The sequence below is a fragment of the Pristiophorus japonicus genome, chromosome 4, assembly GCF_044704955.1.
Source record: "Pristiophorus japonicus isolate sPriJap1 chromosome 4, sPriJap1.hap1, whole genome shotgun sequence".
NCBI classification, from domain to species: domain Eukaryota; kingdom Metazoa; phylum Chordata; class Chondrichthyes; family Pristiophoridae; genus Pristiophorus; species Pristiophorus japonicus.
The window spans coordinates 231,133,774-231,156,913 of record NC_091980.1 but is presented as its reverse complement, the minus strand read 5'-3'; the positions used below and the strand labels follow the sequence as shown (position 1 = coordinate 231,156,913).

The 23,140-nt window shown below is 44.0% G+C and overlaps 1 protein-coding gene across 4 annotated transcripts in view; it reads left to right on the top strand.

The window, feature by feature from the left end:
- kiaa0586 (KIAA0586 ortholog) overlaps nt 1–23,140 on the top strand; it is an 800,223-nt gene that overhangs the window by 584,570 nt on the left and 192,513 nt on the right. For all 4 annotated transcript variants that reach the window (XM_070879138.1, XM_070879139.1, XM_070879135.1 and 1 more), the window contains one exon: nt 8,440–8,523. In XM_070879138.1, coding sequence (XP_070735239.1) covers nt 8,440–8,523 — 84 coding nt within the window. The remainder of the gene's footprint in view (nt 1–8,439; nt 8,524–23,140) is intronic.

Below are 23,140 nucleotides of genomic sequence, written 5' to 3'. Positions count from 1 at the left end.
GGGGGATAAGGGGAAGGGTGGAGAAGAGGAAGAGGGGAAGGGGAAGGGGAAGGCGGGGAGGAGGAGAAGGGGGGAAAGGAGAAGGGGGGAGGAAGGAGAAGGGAGGGAGGAGGCGAGGTGGGGGGGAAGGCTGAACGGGGGTGGGGAGGCTGAACGGGCCGGGCCCGTCCCCAGCACCAGATTTACAGGTAGGTGGCGTTGGGTCGGGTCGGGTCGGGTCTGGGGTCGGGTGCGCGGGTTGGGTCGGGGGGAGCGCAGGTTGGGGTCGGGAGCGCGGGTCGGGGCCGGTCCGGGGATGGGGGGGCGGGGGCGGTCGGGAGCATGGGTCGGGTCGGGGGGAGGAGGGAGGTCGGTTCGGTTCAGGTCGGGGGGGGGGGAGCGCGGGTCGGGTCCAGTCCGGAGGGTCCGGTCCGGTCCGGAGGCGGGGGGGGGGCGAAGCGGGAGTCGGGTCGGTGTCGCGGTCGGGTCCGGTCCGGGGGCGGGGAGTGGGAGGGAGCGGGAGTCGAGTCGGGTCAGGAGGAAGAGCAGGAGCTGGGCGTGGAAGGAGCCTTATGCACGCAGCCCCAGTGAGGCCATTCGGCCAGGGCTAGGGGCTGCGTGCTTCGGGCTCCTCCCACACAGTTTTGGGCGCCTGGAACTACTGCACATGCGCGCCCACTAGCGCGCATGTGCAGAGGTCCCGGCACTGTTTTCAGCGCAGGGACCTAGCTCCGCCCCCCACAGCTCATGCTGCGCCGCGCCGAGGGCCAGAGGACCAGCAGGGAGCCGGAGAATCTGAAAGTTTTTTTTAGGCGCACTTTGTGGCGTGAAAAACGGGCGTCCAGGTCGGGGCTGCGCCATTCTAGGCGCGGCCCGAAACTTGGGCCCTATGAGTGGTCAAATGCAGTGTTCCAAGTTGTGTGCCTTCCAATAGCACCTTCTAGCCAAGCATAACTGATTAGAAAAGCACATACACTACCAACACCAGTAACATTGGTTGACTTCAGTTCGCCAAGTGTTCCAAAGTGAATATAAAACTTCCTTGTACCATATTCTCTGCTTGTTCTGTAAGCAAACATTACTTAGTGGAAATTTTTGATCACTCTTGACAGATCAAAATATATGAAAACATCTGTTGACAATTAGTTAAAGTCAGCAAATAGAACACAAGTCAGTAAAATGAAGTTGCTTTGTGTGAATCGTATTGGTGAACCTTCTCAGAACACAGCACAGAATAGGCCCCAGTGTAAGGAAATCTCTACTTGCTCTATTGGTGCCAGAAACATGTGAAACAGCACACTGCCTTTCTTAATATAAAGGAAGCTAGATGCTCCTGTGCTCTGCAGTGCTATCAACTTTGCTAGAATATGTATTCAGCATGCATTACAATTAGATTGCCCCTTCCAAATATGTTTAGAACTCAGGCCTGCTAGTTAGAAAACAATGTACTCTTAATTGCAAAATGGGCTTTGGAAATGCTAGATTTTAGAAAATACTCATCAGAGAATGATTATTATAATTGGTCTGAAAACATACTGATCACTGTTGAGAACCTGGCATACTCCAAGGGGATCCTTTAAGCTTGTCATGCTCCGATATATCCATCGTTTCAGAAGTGAATTGAAGCCACCCATGTTTGATTCACTGTGAAATGGATGAGCTCTATAAATGGATTTATTTTAAAAAGTTATACTTTTAAATTATTTTTATACAAATTGCTTTGGACAAATTTAGAATAAGTAATTCCCATACATAGTACTTGCTCTTGGCAATGCTCTTCCTTAAAAATTCATGAGTTACTACTTCATCATCAGTATATAATTCAACTTAATTTCCAGAAGAAGCAGATTTATTTCTGTGGTCTTCATTATGCTGACCTTTATATAATGTTACGAAACGCAGTGAAGCTGTACCTGATTATATAAGAGAGGAATTTTTGTTTTCATTTTTTCTGTATTTTAATAAGTATTTTTAACCAACTTTGGTAATCCGCACTGTGTGTGGATTATCAGATTATAGTAAACAGTTGTGTGCTCCAAGATAAATGTAATCAGAAATTAGTGCAAAGAATTTCACTTTCAATGAACTCAGGCATAATGGCCCCGATATTTACGGTGAGCGTGCAGGGAAGAACGAAAATGGCCGAAGAACCTGGCAAGGTCAAAAGCTCATTTCTTGGACGTATTTTCTACCCAGTAACCGGCCAAATTGACAGCCAGGCCAACAACTGGGAAGGAAAACCAGCGACAAGTTGCATTTCGCTGTGACCTCTGCAAAGTTATGGGGGCAGTGATCACACCACGTCGTCCTGTGGCGACGACTTGAAAGGTGCTGGCTGCAGAGATAGCTTAGGGCAAATGTGGATCCTCTCCAGGAAGGCATCCCAGACAGCGGGGCAGGAGGCTGTACAGGCGCAGGGTTTACCATGAGCATTACTCTTATGTCCGAGGACCACTGCTTAAGAAGGCTGAGGTTCCACAAGGAGGTGGTCATGGAGCTTTGCAACCTTCTGCAGACATATCTGGCAGCTGACATCGCTGTCAGTGGCAGTGAAAGTGACAGTAACACTCAATCTCTATGCTACCGGCTCCTTCCAGTCTCCTGTAGGCGATATATGCAACCTCTCACAGTTTGCAGCACATTGCTGCATTCACCAGGTAACCGACGCTCTCCACAGCAAACAAATGGATTACATCAACTTCAGCATGTCCAGGGAAGACCAGGATGAGCGCACCCGTGGCTTTGCCAGGATAGCAGACTTCCCCAGGGTTCACGGGGTCATTGATTGTACGCATATGGTATTGAGGGCCCCGCCCTACAATGGAGAGGTGTTTCGGAATCGCAAGGGATTCCATTCCCTCAACGTACAGCTGGTCTGCAGTCACAGGCAGATGATCCTCGCTGTCAATGCTTGTTATTCTGACAGCTGCCACGGTGACTTCATCCTGCGGGAGAGCACTGTGCCACAACTCTTCCAGCCACCGAATGAAGGTCGTGGCTGGCTCCTGGGTGACAAAGGATATGGTGTGGCCACCTGGCTGATGACACCCCTTCACAATCCCACCACCTCTACCCAGCAGCGCTACAACACCAGCCATACCACAACCCGGGCCATTATCGAGCAAACTAGCGGGGTTTTGAAGCAGTGTTTCCGCTGCCTTGACTGCACTGGAGGGGCATTGCCGTACTCATCTGATGGAGTCTCCATGATCACCGTTGTCTGCTACATGCTGCATAACCTGGCCATTATGAGGGACCAGCCATTACCACCAGGGGTGGATGATCGACCACAGGAGGACGATAATGAGGAGGAAGACGAGAAGCTTCAGCCAAGGAGGAGACAGCATGACACTGCTGCGGCTGGAAGGGCTGCTCGTCAGAGACTCATTGCTCATCGATTCCAGTGAATGACTCTTGACGTGCCAAAAGGCCAGCCTATACACATGAGCGTCAACTACACACATCACTACACACCCTGCAGCCCTCTGTCTTTATTAATCACTGCATAATCATGTGAACAATCAAAACTTGGTTTATTGCAAACATAAATCATGTGTGCTGAAAACGAGCACAACACAACAACTTCATCCCCAGCACATCAACATACCCACAAAACCCCTTCAAACATTCTCAGAGATATCCAAGTGCAATTATTGACATCAGTTCATTTTCGAACAAGGTAGCCATCTCTGGCGGCTACCAGACAATTGTTTCATCATTCATGCAACAACTTACAGCTCACATTGCAACAAGCTACCCATCTCTGTTGACTATCAAGCAAGTGTTTGGTGGGTCATACACTTAAGACAGTCAGCATATGTGGCCACCTTCCCACAGGTCTTTACTTTGTCTTGAAGAATGCTTTACCACCCCTTCCCTCCTCCCCCCTCCCACGCCCACTGCTCCTCCTCAATGGGCTGGTAGTTGGTTGTTGACTTGGAACCGCAGCCACACATCATGGCCTAGCAGGACATCCCCGACCAGCTCGGGCCTTGGAAGACCCAGCTGTGGACTGCATAACCTCAGCATGGGCGGTAGCACTCTGTTGTGGATGGGTTGCAGAAAGCAGCAGCTGCGAAGGCGGAATGAAGTCATGCTGAGAAACTACTTCACGTTCCAACTGGCCCAACAGGCTGCTACTCCCTCAGGGCAGAGCATCATCATCTGCAGCAATCTGGGTGAGGTCAGATTGCTACCCTGGTTCGGCAGGTTAGATCCCCGTTGAACTGATGGGGCCCCAGACTGGATGGCAGCGGTCAGTGTGTCCGTTGAATCTATTTGCCTCTGCATCAGGCGTGACTGTAACTGCAGTACACCAGAGAGCTGACTCAGAACACCACAAACTGATGATATTTGAGTATGCAGGCCTACAATAGCATCGGCCTGGTGCTCAATGTCCACTGCAACGTCAGCCATAGCCTGTGCCACCATGTCTGGGACCCCATGGTCACTGTTTGCATCCAGCATCCGTTGATATCTATCACGGATTGGGCTACTGAGAGGCATGAGCAACAGTTGAGACAGACTCCTCCATTCCTACAGCTAGTGCATCGAGACTCTGGGGCACCCTTAATGTTGCACCCAGCAGGTCGCTGTGCAACTGCAGGTATTGTCTTGCGACAACCTCTAGGTTGGGCTCGTCGTCAAGAGTGCTGCTGCGCATCACTCATGCGTGCACTTACGCTCCGGGGAACTGACCCCCGGCCTTCCCCTTCCCCATGGCATTGCTAGTGGCCACTGGGTCCCGGAGCATCACCCAACTCCGCCTCCCGGACCACCCCTTCGTCAACAGCGCTGCTGGCCCCCTCTCAGACCGCGCATCCTCCTGCATGAGATCGAACGAGGTGTCGTCCTCCTGCTCCTCCTCCTCCTCGCCATCATCTGCACCAGTGGAAGGCAGCCGAGGAGGCCCTGGTGAATCTGGTTGATCATCTGAAAGCATAAACACAGAAGGTTACCTGCAGGGGAGGAGGTCATGAGCAGGAAAGGCATTTGTGAATGCTAGCCTCATCAAAAGAGCTACACGATGATGGTGTGAGGGCCAAGTGCCCTGCAGTTCACTGCAAAGGAACTCAACATATTGTCAGTGTCCCAAAGTGGGGTTGGCCGCACCCACCGCCATAGCACCAACTTAAACGCCCATCAGGGCAGCTATCCGTTCCTCACACAGAGTGAGCACTTGGAGATCTGACTCCCCTCCACCTGTCTGCATTTGCTCCCGCCGGTTGTGTGCAAGCTTTGACTGTAATATTAAAGAGAAAGTCGGAGTTAGAGGCCTTCTATCAGTGTGTCCCAAGTGCCTTACATACTTTAGTGCATGCTACTCTATGAAGCTATTCACAGCTCGATGTAACTGCCATTCGCGGCGTGGAATTGCTGTGGCAATGCTTGAATCGGAGGGCCAGGACCTAACAGTAACAGGGAGGCTACTGTCTTTAGCACGCATATGAAGACTGAGGAGTTAACAACATGAGGGATGGGTCTGTAGAACTGAGTAGCAAGTTTAACAGTGCATGCAGGCCCTTGCAATGGGTGAGATTACAAATGGGAACCTTGACTGTGGTCTCACCCACTTAGAGCATGGATTCCAAGACACTACATTGAGCAGAGAGTGCACATTGAGGCCAGAGCATAGCATGTTGAAGTTTGAAATTAAAGATATTCACCCTCACTATCCGCATCAGGCTGTTCCACTTTTTTCTGCGTTGCATTGATGTCCTTGGCACCGTGTCACTCGCTCTGCTACTTCCCTCCATAGCATTCGGTATGTTAGTGGTTGTGGTCTCCTCCCAGTCTCTGTCCTGAGCACCTGCCGATGCCTCTCCAGTGCATCAAGGAGTGCATCTGCTGCGGAGTCCGAGAACCGATGGGCACGCTGACGAGCTGCTGCTGCTAGGTCTGCCATGCTCAGCTTCTGAGTGAGTGCATAGGAAGCAAATATACCCGTGATCCATTGGGGCGCCCAATCAGCGCCTCAATGCATTCCATGTGATGCCACTATGTCTGGCGCAGCTCCAAATGCTGCCGAACTCCCAGATGTTGAGCCCACGCTTATGGCTCACTGAGCACTGCATAGTGCCTCTAGATAAGTGTGCAACGTCATGATTTAACACTGCTATCCACGCTTTAGGCGGCAAAACTTAATTTCATGTTTGGGGTCCGCTCCTACCGCCTGCTGTTAAAAATATCTCTTGGCCGGTGACACTGCCTCAAAAATAGCGGTACCAAATTTCGACCGCATAATGTCTATCATTAAAATGTTTAGGGCTAGAATTTCCCCCAAATTCGCCAGCGCCGGCTTGCCGCCCAAAATACTGCTAAGATTTTTGAATTGCCACGGGCAAAAAATTCCACAAAAAAAGGAAAAATTCCGCCTGGTGAAAAAAAATGGACCTTACACCCTGATTCTTGGCGGAAAACGCAATCTTGGGTCGATTGGGTGGTTCTTAAACAAAATGTGCGGTAATTACTAAAATTTAGACCGCGGCGGGTTGGGCCTAGGAGGGGGGAAAACACAAAAATATTTTTTCCAAAAAACAAAATAAAAATCAGAAAGCATTCTCAGGACCTTTTTCAATTTAATCACTGTAAAAGAATTTTAAAATAATTATGAAAAACCCATTAACTTACCTTTTTTTGCAGGACTACTTACCTACCGCTGCTTCTCGAGGGTGTTTTTTTCCGACTTACCTGCTGGTCATTGCTGAGTCACAGATCGGGTGATAGCGGTCTTTGGACAGTGCATGCCAGCGGTCCGCTCACCAGCGGTATTTCGAAACTGCTGGCAGAACTCTCCAATACTGCCGAGAAACCGGGCAGAGATGCAGTGCAAATACTAGCCCTTAGAAACATAATGGAAGAAGTGGGGGAGAGGCTTGTATTGCTGTCTCATTTTAAATGTGGCATTTCAACCTAAATCTGACTCTAATTTTGTTTGTGCTTTTGACCTCACATCTACTAGGAAGTGAATTGAAATTGCCTATATTTGTTTCATTATAATACGGAATGGCAGTCAGGAGAGGAGGAAACTGCCCTCTCATAAGAACATAAGAAATAGGAGCAGAAGTAGGCCATCTGGCCCCTCGAGCCTGCTCCGCCATTTAATAAGATCATGGCTGATCTGATCATGGACTCAGCTCCACTTCCCTGCCCGCTCCCCATAACCAGTTATCCCCTTATTGTTTAAGAAACTGTCTATTTCTGTCTTAAATTTATTTAATGTCCCAGCTTCCACAGCTCTCTGGGGCAGAGAATTCCATAGATTTACAACCCTCTGAGAGAAGAAATTCCTCCTAATCTCAGTTTTAAATGGGTAGCCCCTTATTCCATGTCCCCTAGTTTTAGTTTCCCCTATGAGTGGAAACATCCTCTCTGCATCCACCTTGTCAAGCCCCCTCATTATCTTATATGTTTTGATAAGATCACCTCTCATTCTTCTGAACTCCAATGAGTATAGGCCCAACCTACTCAACCTATCTTCATAAGTCAACCCCCTCATCTCCGGAATCAACTGAGTGAACCTTCTCTGAACAGCCTCCAATGCAAATATATCCTTCCTTAAATACGGAGACCAAAACTGTATGCAGTACTCCAGGTGTGGCCTCACCAATACCCTGTACAGTTGTAGCAGGACTTCTCTGCTTTTATACTCTATACCCCTTGCAATAAAGGCCAACATTCCATTTGTCTTCCTTACTTGCTGTACCTGCATACTCACTTTTTGTGTTTCATGCATGAGGACCCCCAGATCCCTCTGTACTGCAGCACTTTGCAATTTTTCTCCATTTAAATTATAATTTGCTTTTCTATTTTTTCTGCCAAAGTGGATAACCTCACATTTTCCCACATTATACTCCATCTGCCAAATGTTTGCCCACACACTTAGCCTGTCTATATCCCTTTGTAGATTTTTTGTGTCTTCTTCACAATTTGCTTTCCCACCTATCTTTGTATCATCAGCAAACTTGGCTACATTATACTCGTCCCTTCATCAAAGTCATTAATATAGATTGTAAATAGTTGAGGACCCAGCACCGATCCCTGCAGCACCCCACTATTTATAGTTTGCCAACCGGAAAATGACCCATTCCCGGCTATTTGTTTTCTATTAGTTAGCCAATCCTCTATCCATGCTAATATATCACCAATATATTCTGCGTCTGGCTGGAACTGTGCCCACCTCCAGAAGTGAAAGATGATCTAAAATTCTGCCAGTCCATCAAACCCCAGGAGCCTCATATTGTGGCTTTGTGCGTATCTGCAAGCCCTTAGTTTGCCATTGGGTCCAAAAAGGAAAAAAATGGATTGGATTGATTTCAATAACTATTAATGAGCACTTAAGTAACAATGTGGTTTGTAAATTTTTGAAAGCAGTGGAGAGAAATAGCCTTTTCTTTGCTAGTAGTCTTTTTTTGAAGAGAAGTTCCATGATTCTGATCAATTCTTTCCATTTGTTTCCAGTCTCCAGAGGCAGTCCAAAATGAAGAAGAGGATGGCATTGGTTTCCCAGGGGCTAGTTATATTACTATTACCGATTTACCAAAGGTAAACATCTATTTTGCATATTTATTTCTCCATATGGAAATCTAAATTACCCCTATAAATGAAATTATTACATTAATATAACTTTAATTGATATCATTTTTATTGAAACAGTGAAGTGCTGATTAGAAAAAAAAATCCTTATTTCTGCACTGTGGAAACGTTCTGGCAGTTTAGCTGGCATCATTGAATTCTGTGTTGCAATAAGAATCCAGAATGATAGCTCAGCAAATCCTAACCACGCTGTAGGCAAGCAGTGAAATTGTGCAGAATGCATTGTAACTCAATACTAGGAACATTTTCCAAATGCGCATTTCGCTTTTAATTGCTGGTAATTTATTGCACTGTAGGGAAGAAAATGTTGATGCCATACTATGTATACAAGGCATATAGTCAAACCACTCAGTTGGCTGAATAAGAGACCCTGTATATGTTTAGAAAGTAAGTTTTGTGAAATAAGTTAAATTCTGACTAGGTTCACATCTCTGGAAGAAAACACAGATCTGTGCTTCTATTAAATAAAAGTGCTTACCGTTTCAGGTATAAAAATATTACTCTCATGGGCTCATGGGAGAATTGAAATATAGGTAACATTATACAACACATGTGGGGATTACCACTATATGATGTAAATGTTGATTCATGCACATGAGATGTGGAGTTGCTTCCACCTGAGTTAATAAGCTGAACGGAACTAGCTCCCTATGAGCTACCGGTAGTTGAAAATAAATTCAAACAGCTGTGCACAGCTTTCAGCAGTGGTGAGTGCCAGTGGTAACCGTAGCAACCATCATCTGATAACTGCTGCTGAGCTTTCTGCAGCACCAGTATCATAGACAAAGCTTGCTTGTGCAGCATACAAATTCATGGCTGCTATTAGAGTCCATAAGCATCCTACCTGTTACATGACGATCATTTAGGGCTTTGTTTCAATCAAGAAAAAAATCCACCAAAATGATTAATAAAGCGATGAGCTTTATATGAAAAGATACTGAAGTTAAAAGTGTTAACTATGATGTTTGTTCCATTCGGGAAGAAAACCTGGTTATCTCACTTGAGACTGTTGAAGATTGCTTATACAGTCCCCTTCATGCGTGGAATAAATATCAGGCCTGAAATTCCGTCGGAGGCTTCTTTCAGACGAATAGCTCCGACCCAGTGGTCCCGGAGGCGCCTGCGATTCCAGTGGGGAGGCCTTCTCTTCCCGCGCTTCGAAGCGTGCTCCCGTCCTCGAGGTTCGAACGCAGAAGGTGCAGTCACGTGTGACTGCACAACCAATCACTAACAGTATTCTCGTTAATAGCAATGAAAACTCTGTATCTATGAGTTCTCATTGCTATTAATGAGAAAAAAAACAAAGACACTAAACACAACATAAAAAATAAAAAACACACCTCACATAAATTAATTGAAATTAAAGTTAATAAATGTTTCAGAAGAAAAAAATATTTTTCCAATTTGTTTTTTTAAATTTTGTAATTAGGGTTTAAAATAAACTTACCTTCGTGGGCAGGGTTTTTAACATAAAAATGTGTTTTAAACTTTTATTTTTATATGGTTTTTATATGTTTTAAAATTCTTACGCTGGTAAAATAGGCTTTTACCAGGCGCAAGAGTTTTAAGGACATTCGCTGGGCAAGAGATGGGCAAATAGTGCAATCTTGCCCATGCGAATGTCCTTGCTGCCGAGATGCATGCGATCTGTCAAGCCAGAACTTGACACATCGGAAAAGCCGGTTTTCGGCGCATGCGCATCGTACGCCGAAAACCAGCTTTTGCAATGCCTTCCCGGATCCGTACACACTCTGTACGGACCCACGGAGGCCGGAATTTCAGGCCCATCATTTTCCTATGCCGGATTCTCTCGCTCTCCAATCTAACTTAATGATGTATGTTAAGTCCAATAATTTAACAGTTCTTGTGTGTTTTATAATTAAAAAATATACATATATAAAGACATATAGGCCTAGAAATTGGCCTGCGATCAGCCCAGCACTGGGGCTGATCGGGCCGGATTGTGGCTGCCGTCGGGGACCAGCTCACTGGTCCCAATGCAGAGCCTGCCTCCACGGCCCTGCCCTTTAAGGGAGGGAAGGAGCCTCAGATCACAGCAACGTGCACGGGACATTTTGCAGCACTGCACCACTACCATCTCGCCTGCGTCCTTTAGCGCCCCAGGAAGGAAGTGGAGCGCCTGCTTTCATGCTCCACTTCCTTCCTAGAGCGCAAACACCAAATTTAGAAAAAGCTGGGATTCATTAGTGCCTGGTGCTAATCTCCCCAGCTTTCAAAAGTTAGCGCCCCAAATGGGGTGACACTGAGTTTCTCCCCCCTAGTTTATTTGTAATTTGGTCTAGTATGGGAACAGAGTTTGATTGGAGGTGGATGGAGCATGTAACTACAGTCTGCTCATTAAGATTCTGAATTCTAGCCTTAGTATGGCGGTGTTACTCTAAAAATTAACATTGAAATAATACATATTCAATTATCAGAATGTTGATAAAATTTGCAATAACAATTATTCTGTTCCCCCGGAACAATATTAGTTATGCAATATTAGTTAATGGCTTTTAGTTAACAAAAAGGTATTTTACCTAATGTCTAACTTTCTCTGTTTCAAGGTAATTTTCACATTCAGTATACTTCCCTAAATTGGTTCAAACATCAACGCAATTCTATATGTGAACTGAAAACTTTGGATTCTAAATGCTCATGTGGTCTTCTCCCTTTCCATGTTTAATATGTGCGAAGTGTAAAGATAATAGTGATTAGAAGGAAAGGCAGAGGAAAAATGGTGACTCAAATTTGAACATTACAGACTTGTTAGGTATTACTTTATAACTAGAATGTCCATCTTAGCCCTGCTGCTACAGATAGCTTCTATGCAAAGCCTTGAATTTATTTTCTCTCTGATTATCATAATTCCTCAGTCATTGCTTGCAGATAATATTTTATTGGGATACAGCAGTCTGGTGGTTAATTTTAACAATTGGTGGTGTAGGGGAATCAGAGCTCTTAAATCTGTCATATAGTGCCGAGCTCTTCGACCGATCAAAGAATACACTGCTCTTCGGCTAATCATACAGTGCAGAGCTCTTACACCAATCAAATAGTACAGAGCTCTTAAGCCAATCATACAGTGTGAAGCTCTTCAACCAATCAAACAATATGTAGCTTTTAGGTCAGTCACACAGTGCTGAGCTCTTGGGCCAATCGTACAGTACATGTACTGCACCTAATCTCATGATGTTCCCCGTATTCCTGAAAAATAGGATATTGTAGCAGCCGCGTAATGCTGTAGTAAAACATTTAGACGATGTTACCATGGTTACAGATTTAAACTGAAAATGTAGGGAACAAGTGTACCTACTACCTCCTTACCTCCCCACCCCACCACCACCCAACTAAGCTGATCCTTGCAATTTGGATCTTCAGCATCTTCCTTCATAACAACAAATAAAGTCCTTTTAGTCTGTAATGTTTTGTATCTATATGCATTGCATTCTTTCTCTTACATTTTTTCTCAGTGCAATTTTGGGAGTGACATCCATGAGGAGCAGCATTTCCCCACTGTCCTTTGACAGAGGCCTCAAATGTTCAATTTCTGAAACATTTTTTTTTCTCCTTCCTTCCCTTCTCCTGAAATTGTTGATTCCTTACTAGGTGTGGTTCCACTGGTGATAGGCAGCCTCCTGTAACTTGCTCAAGTGGCCATTCTTTATGGATGAGCCAAGATAGTATCAGCAGGTTAACTGATCATGGAGACGTCGGATCCAAGTCTTAACCTGTTCTCACCCAGCATTGAAAAGTTAGCCACCCAAACGGGGCGACAGTGAATTTCTCCCCCTTAATACTTTAACTTTGCAGCAATAAAACCACTTAATCGTACACACTTGCACAATTCAGCCATATGTTAGGGAATTTCTCAAAATCCTCACTCATATTTCAGATATATAGGGGGGGAAATTGCCCTCTGCCACGTTTCAGGCAGATAATTCGATTTAGTCTAATTATTACTGCCTGGTGGGAGTCGGAGGGAAGAGGCGGAAAATTCGGCTTTTTATCTGTGACACCGCCTTCCAGCGCTTTTGGGCGCTGTTTGAGGTGGTGTAGAGGCGGGAGTGGGGCTGTGTCCATCACCACGACACCGTCGCGCTGACGCCTAGCAATGTCCCTTCCCTTCAGTTCAAGGGGAAGGACGCTGCGAGGTCTAATGAGGACTCATTGGGCCATTAGGGAAGGTCAACAATTAAAAGAAAAAAGCGGCCGTGGTGTGGGCCCTCTCCTTTAAGGGCGGCCGCACCGCCCAGCCACTGGCAGCTTCCTGCCTCATGGATCTGTCAGTGGCACCGACCGGCGGTGGCCGCAGTCCCACAGGGCTATTCCCCCCCCCCGGTGGGGTGGAAAAGGGGTCACCGCTGGGCGGTAAAGAGTTAGCGCGCGGCCAACAAGGGGTCGGAGCACTGGGCGGGGCGGAAAATCGAGGCAATTGCTGATGGGTCGCACCCTCCACCTGCCTCCGGTCAGTAGGGCCTTTAAAAAAAGGGCCAATTTCGGTCCCATAGTATATAACTGGAGATTTGTATGAAAAAGCACAATAGGTCATGTAAAAAATATGAAGATACAATTTGTCCCTGTAATTTGTATCAATTTCTCCATTAATATTAGATTATAAAGAAATGTAAATCTATATGTGGACTAAATTATATTAAGGTTAGTAGATTTGAGAATTCCTTCTATCACGATTATTCCACAAATGCATTTGGCAGAACATAACCACCAACACCGAAGGAGAACAAAACATATAGGATAAAATATCTCTTTCTATTCTTCTTGAATATAATGGGAAATTGTACAAGCTTCTACTCCCGGGGTGGAGCCTCACTCGGCGGGAATGCAGATCAGAGATAGGGCTAAAATGCTATTGGGCTTCCATGTAACATGGTTTCACACCAGAATGGAACCTCACTACCCCTATGTTGATCACCTCAGACTTTGCCAAAGAGGAACAGTAAATTAAAGTCTATAAAAGCATAGAACAAGCAGTTTGAAAATGTTTCTCACTAAAGCATATTGATCATGATGCATGTACAACACCTTAGCAGGCACATTTCAGACTATAAAGATTTGTGAAGACAAACCTAGGACCCATGCAGTCAGATTCAGGTGAATTTATAATGGGGAACAAAGAAATGGCAGACCAGTTGAACAAATACTTTGGTTCTGTCTTCATGAAGGAAGACACAAATAACCTTCCGGAAGTACTAGGGGACCGAGGGTCTAGTCAGAAGGAGGAACTGAAGGATATCCTTATTAGGCGGGAAATTGTGTTAGGGAAATTGATGGGATTGAAGGCTGATAAATCCCCGGGGCCTGATAGTCTGCATCCCAGAGTACTTAAGGAAGTGGCCCTAGAAAAAGTGGATGCATTGGTGATCATTTTCCAACAGTCTATCGACTCTGGATCAGTTCCTATGGACTGGAGGGTAGATAATGTAACACCACTTTTTAAAAAAGGAGGGAGAGAGAAAACGGGTAATTATAGACCGGTTAGCCTGACATCAGTAGTGGGGAAGATGTTGGAATCAATGATTAAAGATGAAATAGCAGCGCATTTGGAAAGCAGTGACAGGATCGGTCCAAATCAACATGGATCTATGAAAGGGAAATCACGCTTGACAAATCTTCTGGAATTTTTTGAGGATGTAACTAGCAGAGTGGACAAGGGAGAACCAATGGATGTGGTGTATTTGGACTTTCAAAAGGCTTTTGACAAGGTCCCGCACAAGAGATTGGTGTGCAAAATCAAAGTGCATGGTATTGGGGGTAATGTACTGACGTGAATAGAGAACTGGTTGGCAGACAGGAAGCAGAGAGTCGGGATAAACAGGTCCTTTTCAGAATGGCAAGCAGTGACTAGTGGGGTGCCGCAGGGCTCAGTGCTGGGACCCCAGCTATTTACAATATACATTAATGATTTGGATGAAGGAATAGAGTGTAATATGTTGACCTGTGGAATTCCCTACCGCAGAGAGTTGTTGATGCCAGTTCATTGGCTATATTCAAGAGGGAGTTAGATATGGCCCTTACGGTTAAAGGGATCAAGGGGTATGGAGAGAAAGCAGGAAAGGGGTACTGAGGTGAATAATCAGCCATGATCTTATTGAATGGTGGTGCAGGCTCGAAGGGCCTACTCCTGCACCTATTTTCTATGTTTCTATTTTTCTCTTAAAGAACTATCTGGTGGACCTTGCCAGTCATTGAATGTACAAAACATACATTCCTATAATACAGTGTGATACTTTCAAGAGATAAGGCAGGTTTGTTTCAGGCAGAAGTGGCCGTACATGTTATCATGCTTCTGACAGCGTTGGGACTGAGACATTAGTCAAATAAACTATGCACCAAGCTTTTGATAGGTGTGCAAATTTTTAAAGATATTCACCGAAAATCTCGTGGCCTTGTTATTTCAAGAAAACAGCTCGGCGTGGGACAATCCTCTTATTGTACACTACCCTCTGCTGGGCATTTGCAACAGTATGTGAACAGAATTTCTTTAACAACTCTGAAAAATAAGCTATTTTGCCAGGAATTTAGCTATCTCAAAGTTATAAATTGGGTGGTTATGATTAATTTAAATATTTGCCAGAAGACAAATCTGTGGGCAAATAACTGTTTAATTAACAGAAATTTCTTTCAATAACTGACTACAAATACTTATCAGGTCTTGTATTCATTCAAAAAGTGTTTTAAATGTGAACTCTCTCACCGGTCAACCACGTGGAAGATCATTTGTAATAAGTACCTGTAATATTAAAACAAATATCAGTAGTTGCATGATCAGTGTAGTCCTTTCCTCTTTTGCCCTGATTAATTTTCCCCCTCTTTATGGTTCTCCTGTGATTCTGGATGAGTTGATCTCATCTCAGACCTTTGCCAATGCAGCTAAAGAACTGGAGATCTGCAAGTGCAGTCCAGATTTTCTCACTCACTGACTTTTTACCTCACCATCCCCCCCGCCCCCCCCCCCGCCCCCCCGTCGCCCATGCAAATAAATAAACAATTTAAAAATACTGGAGAGTCATGTGGCTTAGTATAGTGGATACAAATTATAGCATTTATTTATTTCTATTAATTTTGCTTTGGAACCTGATGAGGAACAGTAAATCTCAGAGGCAATTGTTTCCATTTCGTTTTTTGGCTGATGGCCACAACAACATGTAAGTGCAGTTACGTTAAATTGCTTCAAACTGTAATGCTAACTGGACTGAAACTAAGCAAGTACAAAAGAAAAATGGTGCACTAAAGAATTGCAGCTGTTTTTATTCCAGTTGTCATATTTACCACAAGTACCCTCTAACATCTAAAAGAAAGATGAAAGGAAGAATAAGCATTTATATAGCACCTTTCACATCCTCATGCTGTTCCAAAGTACTTTACAGCCAACACGTTACTTTTGAAGTGTAGTTACTGTTGAGTTGTAGGCAAACGTGGCAGGCAATTTGAGCGCAGCAAGATCCCATAAACAACAATAAGATGAATGACCAATTAATCTTTTCTTTGGTGTTGTTGGTCAAAGGATAAATGTTGGCCAGGACACCAGGGGCTGGTTTTTCGGCTTTGATGTTTCTGGGGAGGTAATGGCGGCGGGACAGTAAAGCTTGTGCTCGAGAATAGTTTGCGCCTCAGTAAGTAACATTGGGCAGCTGGGTCTTGAGTCAGGGGACGCAGCGCTAAGGGAGGCATTGTACACCTCTCTTAGGGCATTAGCATGGGAAACTCCCGAGCTAAAGAGCTGGGCCCAGGAGCACTCCGATGGGGGCGGTGGGGGAAACCTTAAAAAAAAAGCCACAAAAACTTTCCCAAAACATTGCCCACATCACCACAACACAAATCGCAAAAAAAATTAAAAGAAAAAACAATCACATTTACCTTAGGAGTCCATTACTTACCTCTCCTCTGTTGGTATCGTTGCACCGCCTGATTTCCCAGGCATTCACTGCGGGGCGCACTTTGGGGCGTACGGGTCGGGCAACAGTCAAAACTCCTGCTGGTGTTGCAAGCCGCTGCAAAACCGGACCCGAGGATTGCTGCGGGGCGCTGCAGGCTGACCACCCGGCCAGAATACCTCACCGCCGCCATTGCCGACGTTGCGGGGCAAAAAACGGAGCGGAAAGGAGCAGAAAATCTGCCCCCAGCAGATCTCCCCTGCTCTTCTTTGAATAGAGTCATGGGATTTTTTACATCCACCTGAGAGGACAGATAGGGCCTCAGCTTAACAGCTCGTCCAAAAGATGGCACCTCCAACATTGCAGTCCTCTCTTAGTACTGCATTGAAGCGTCAACCTAGATTATATGTTCAAATCTTGGAGTGGAGCTTGAAACCACAACCATCTGACTCAGAGGCAAGACTACTACCACTCCTTGTTACATTGCATACATAGGAACAGGAGTGGCCATTCAACCCCTCGAGCCTGTTCCACCATTTAATAAGAGCATGGCTGGTCTGTATCCTAACTCCATCCAATCACCTTTGCTCCTTTTCCCTTAAAACCCTTGGCTAGCAAAAATCTATTAATCTCAGATTTTAAATGATTACTTATTACTGGCATCAATTTTTTGTGGGAGAAAGTTCCACACTTCTACCACCCATTGCCTGCAGAAGTATCTCCTAACTTCGCTCCTGAATGATCATATCCTACTTTTTTCTTTCTCTCCCCTACTTTTTACATAACTGAGAAATAGCTGCTGGGAAACAATCACCATTAATATCAGGGTCCTAGATTATACTTAAATTATCTAAATTACTGACTATAATACAAATCATTCTTCCAAAGCACACAATATCCTGTAATCTTTGGCCATTTAATTTTTGAATCATATTTTTATTCTTTGCTCTGAATTGATTATTTGTTAATGTCCTAAAATCATTAGCCTGTGCAACATTGATTCATATTGCTCAAAGCCTCAAAAAACAAAATTCAGTCACTGCTTCAGTTATTCTACAACTTTGTCTCTGCTCTACATCAAGTCACATGTCTCTCATACTGTGGGTCAGGTCACACAGAAAGTGCAAATGTTTGTCGCTGGTGTCAATTCAAACATCTGTCTTATATATCTCTGCAATTCAAAGAGTTTTGTCATTACAGAGAGCAAATGTGTAGGGTTATAGAGTTCTCAGAACTTATAATCAGCACAGACCAATCACATCTCAACAGTTAATTCGAAAGGAGCATGCAAGGCAGCCATTTCTATTTGTTTTTTGCCCTCTGTTTATACTTCCCATTCATTTTTTTGTTAATTTCCTTTTTTAAATTACGTATTTCACATATTGTTAGCTTTCTATTTTCTTTGCAATTATAAAAAGAAAATCTACAACATGACCAAGTCTCAACCTGCAAAGCTTGTTTACTCTCCTCAAATCTCCCCTCCAAATGCAAATACATCTTGAAGTCCCAATCTTTAGTCTTATTGCTTTCCCTAATCTGAATTTGTCCTTCCACACATGAGGTCCTGGCCAATCTCCCTATTCTGTCAGACCCTACCCTGTTGATATTTTCCCTCTTTAACAACCATGGCCACGTAAGCAGGGCTGCGAAAAGAAACAGAGAGAACGAATTTAAATAGCAGATTAAAAGAAGTGGATTTACAAAGAAAAACACAAAGTGAAAGAGGAAATTAAAGAGAAATGGAGTAAACAAATTCAAATGGTCAAAAAAAATATAAAAAGAGAGGGATAAATAAAGGAACTGTGTAACAGGGAAAAAGACTGGTAGATATAAAGACAAAGAAAGGGACAGACATATAGTGAGAGAGACAGATTTCATTTAAGAAAGAAAGACTTGCACACAGACTGGGAGACACAGGAGAGAGAGAAAATTGGACTTGCAGGAAGGAAGACAAAAAGAGTGAGACAACCTCCAAAAGATAAACGAACACAACAAAAGTAAGTGGGGAGAAATTAACATAGTACCAGAAACCATGGCAAAACGTGCACCCAAAGATGTTGGCCTGAGGCACGCTGAAAATTGGGCCTCGGGCCCGATCTGCATAATAGCAGCAAACAACAGATGCCAGTCAGGGATCCCGATACAGCTCGTCCATCGGGGCCATACGAAATTCGGCTGGACGGTTTGCAGGTAGTTCCGGGGGGGTCGGAAGAAGGTGAACTGGAGTGGGGGGCGAGCATGGGCTGGCAGCAGCCTGCAGTATTTTTGTAGCGCCAGGAGCAACAACAGAAATGAAAGCTTAAGAAGATACTTGCCTTTTTGTGCTCGCCTCCAGCAGTCCCTTTAAGGACCACTAGTTACGCCGCTTTAGCAGCGTGAAAGCAGCATACGTACAGCATGCTCTGCCCAGTTGATGATGAAGGTGTTAGGCTCTACGAATATGCAAAACAGGATCCTAACACCTGTTTCAGGCCAGCACCTCGGACACTTGGAAGTTGCCAGCATCCCCCCTTGCCCCTTTTCCCGCCCCTCCCCTCCCCCACACTTGACACACTATTCCTCCATCTGACAGTACAGGTATCTGACCTGTTCTCTTAAATTTCTGTCTGAGCTGCCAGTGGGCTAACTGTTAAAGATGAATGGAATCTTGCCTAATATTTACCACTTCGGCCCTCCTCCTCACAGCATAAAAAGAAAGAAAGACTTGCAGTTATATAGCGCCTTTCACAATCTCGGGACATTTCAAAGCACTTTGCAGCCAATTAAGTACTTCTGAAGTGTAGTCACTGTTGTAACGTAGGAAACTGTTGTGTAATAAACAAAATGAGGGACTAATTGCATGCAAATCATGGTTGGGAATCAGCATCTCTGCCTCTCAGTAATGTGACCAGGTGGAGCCCCAGCATGCAGCAGCATTTTGCAACCCTCAGAGAGGAACATTTTTTAATCTGTTGTACTGTAAAAACAGCAAAAAAATAATTGGGCCAGGCTGTGTTTAAACTGTACATATGGTAGAGAAATACTATTCCTCCCCTCAATGGGTTACATATTTTAATTGATTCAGTATGTCACATCTTCTCTCTTCATGTGGATATAACAGATGTGACTCAATGAAACATTTCTAAGTTATGTTCAAGTTTATTGTTGTACGTGTGGTGTAATCATGTGATCAATTTCTACAATTCCAATTTACAGTTCTCAATAAAATGAGACTGATCAGTTTCAAACATTAAACCAGTCACTCCCATCCTTAAACAAAATCAAAAGCAACACGTGTAAATCTTATTTTCCATAGCACTGCAGCTTATTCATAAACTTTAATAAGACTGTTCTATGGATTACATTTCCCTCTTAAAAACATTTATTAATCTGCAGCTCATGTCTCTGGCTCAGTGCCTTTTTTCCATTGCCAAGCCAATAAAGTATTATGCTGATTCCAAAAAGTACGACATGCATCTGACCAGAAAAAACAAAATGCTGCACTAGAACCTGGGCCGTCTTCACTCCATTTCTGAGCCAGCTGAAACCACTCAGGTTTCCAGCACAGAATACAACAGATTGCCCTTTCAGTTCGCTTCGTAGCTTCAAAAGCAGCGTGCTTGGCACAAAAATGTTTGTCTGGAAGTCTGCCTTGGCAAGTGGCCACAGTATAAAAATTGTGCAGACCTCAAGAAAATCCACAGCCCTTGCCAGGAAAGTTGATCTCTGGGTTTCACATGAACCATTTAGTGTTTTTGAGTAAAATGTTGCTTTGGCAGTTCTCCTTGTTGCAGAAATGTCTGTTACAAGTAAGTTTAAAAAGTATAATTTTAGCTTTGAGAAAACTGTCAATTTTAACAGCTTATCTCAGTTTTGCTCACGGACCGGAACTGTGTTCATGAACCAAAAAATTGGCACTGCGTAAATCTGAAATGTACTGAGATCACGTGATACACACTGTTTCAGCAGATTGAGAGTAGTCCACATGATCATGGGGTGAGATCAATGGTTGAGTCCATCATTCATCCAGCTTGACCTCAGCCCGGCTAGATCTTATGTACACGTCACTACTCAGCCACTGTTTTAAAGATCTTTGCTTCAGTTCCCTATTTTTTTTGTAGTATTCTTTAGCTCTTTTGCCAATTGCAGTTTGTACAATTGCTTTCCCTTGCCCTCCTCCCACCCCAACACGTTAAATGTGCACAAACAGCCTCTGGATGAATCCATCTTGTAACCAGTTAAAATGCCCTATAATTAAGCTATAATGTGTACAGCAAAGCATAGCGTAATTAAAACACACAAAAAATTCTGATTGCATTTTCCCTTCCTGCGACATAATGTTTCAGTGTGAGTGCTTTCAGCACAAAGGTTCCCAATCTCCCTATGGTCATGTGATGTGAATATTACCACAGAACCTTTCACACTTAAGGGAAGAAGACAGTAGGCAAGTGAACTTGTAATACATTTAAAGGGACACCACCTTCTCGTGAAGTGCTTTGTACAATCATTTACTCTTTCTAATCCTTGGTTTGCCGATTTTATGTTTCATAAAATCAGCTTAAAAAAACTAACAGTATCTGTTTGTAACACAGGCTGCTTTGTTCAGCTATCTAGTTATAATTTTCACAGAACTACAGTTCTTTCATTCCATATAAAGGCACCACAGAATATGCTACATTATCAGATTCTTAAACAGCTTGATACACAAAAATCCTGTATGGAAAAAACAAATGTTTCCCCAACTACCAAACTATTACCAAAGAATAGCAGATCTGGACCAGCAAATCAAAATACAGCCCAGACCAGAAGGACATACATATTATTTTGCTGCTTTGAGTAGATGGCATGTCATGTACTCATCACAGGTTATTGAATGTCACTTTTCCACAGTAAATTTACTTCCCAAGCATTCCAATATTTGGACATATCCCTACACAAGTAATTTATATGTTTTCCGTTTACATCCATGGTACAAACAGAAAGCATGGTTGGGAACTTGTTTGATATCAAAGTTATCCAACAGGAAGACCCGCCACCATATAATGCAGTCTCAACTTTAATGCTATGAGTTATTCAGCTGAGTCTCCTGTTGGATTCATATCTTTTCCAAAAGGTCCCTAACATGATCTGCTTTTTCCATTATAGCTATAGAATGTCACATAATCTTTAGTTCTTTAGCATCTTCACATTTACAAATACAGGGAATGCCTTCCTAAATTTTACTCAGTCCTCATAATTATCTGTCAATACTCCAAAATTAATATATTTATTTAAAAAATTTGTAACAAGAAAAATATACTTGTATATCTCTGTGATTATCTATGACATGGATAGAAATATATTGCCAGTTCCAGAAGAAATGTTACCGTCATTTAGCAGCCGCCCCTCTTGCTGGTACTGATTACGTTTGCTTATATTCATGTAACATTTTTACGTTCAGCGTGATTTTCATTTGTATTATCAAGCTGACGTCTGTCATACTTTTTCTGCTTCCTACTCTCCAATTCCTTCGTCATCCAGGGAGCTCTGGCTTTGGTTGCCCTTCCTTTGCCCTTTGTAGGAATGTACCCAGATTGTACCTGATCCATCTCCTCTTTAAAGGCCGCCCATTGCTCCATTACATTTTTGCTTGCCAGTCTTTGACTCCAATTTATCCAGGCCAGATCCCTCCTCAATTCACTGAAAATAGCCCTGCTCCTGTTAAGTATTTTTATTCTAGGTTGAGTATATACTGCAGGCAGGGTCACCAATGACAAATGAGCCCGTGGAGGTAACCCTGTTGTATGCGAATCAACGTCCCCACAGTCCAGGTAGTAAAACTCTCCTGGAGTGCCACGGATCACAAACCTGTACAAGTGGTATTTGGCCTCGGTGTGCCATAGAATCATAGAATAGTACAGCACAGAAGGGGGCCGTTCGGCCCATAGAGTGTACTGGCTTTTTTGAAGAGCAAGCCAGTTAGTCCCACTCCCTTGCTCTTCCCCCATACCCCCGCAATGTTTTTCTCCTTCAAGTATTTAGCCAATTCCCTTTTGAAGGCTACGATTGAATCTGTACCACCACCCTATCAGGCAGTGTATTCCAAATCCTAACCACTCGTTGAGTACTGTCTCTTTGCCCCTCTTATTTCCTTTTTCACTTCTCCTCTCTACTTTTTACGTTCAGCGTGATTTTCATTTGTATTATCAAGCTGACGTCTGTCATACTTTTTCTGCTTCTTCCTACTCTCCAATTCCTTCGTCATCCAGGGAGCTCTGGCTTTGGTTGCCCTCCCTTTGCCCTTTGTAGGAATGTACCTAGATTGTACCTGATCCATCTCCTCTTTAAAGGCCGCCCATTGCTCCATTACATTTTTGCTTGCCAATCTTTGACTCCAATTTATCCAGGCCAGATCCCTCCTCAATTAACTGAAATTAGCCCTGCTCCTGTTAAGTATTTTTATTCTATGTTGAGTATGGCCCTGAATTAGCTGCTTCTCAGCCCATGTGTACGTACTCTCAATATACTTTTAGCACTGCCAGATTTTCCCTCAGCATCAGGATGTCCCCAGGCAGATCAGCAACGTCACAATTGGAACTTGGGAGCAATCCATGAATCTCACATATGAGCAATTCCCAGCTGTTGAATTCGTCATGCAAGTATAAACAGGTCAGAGTTGACACAGTAGAAACTGATACAATTATTTAACCACT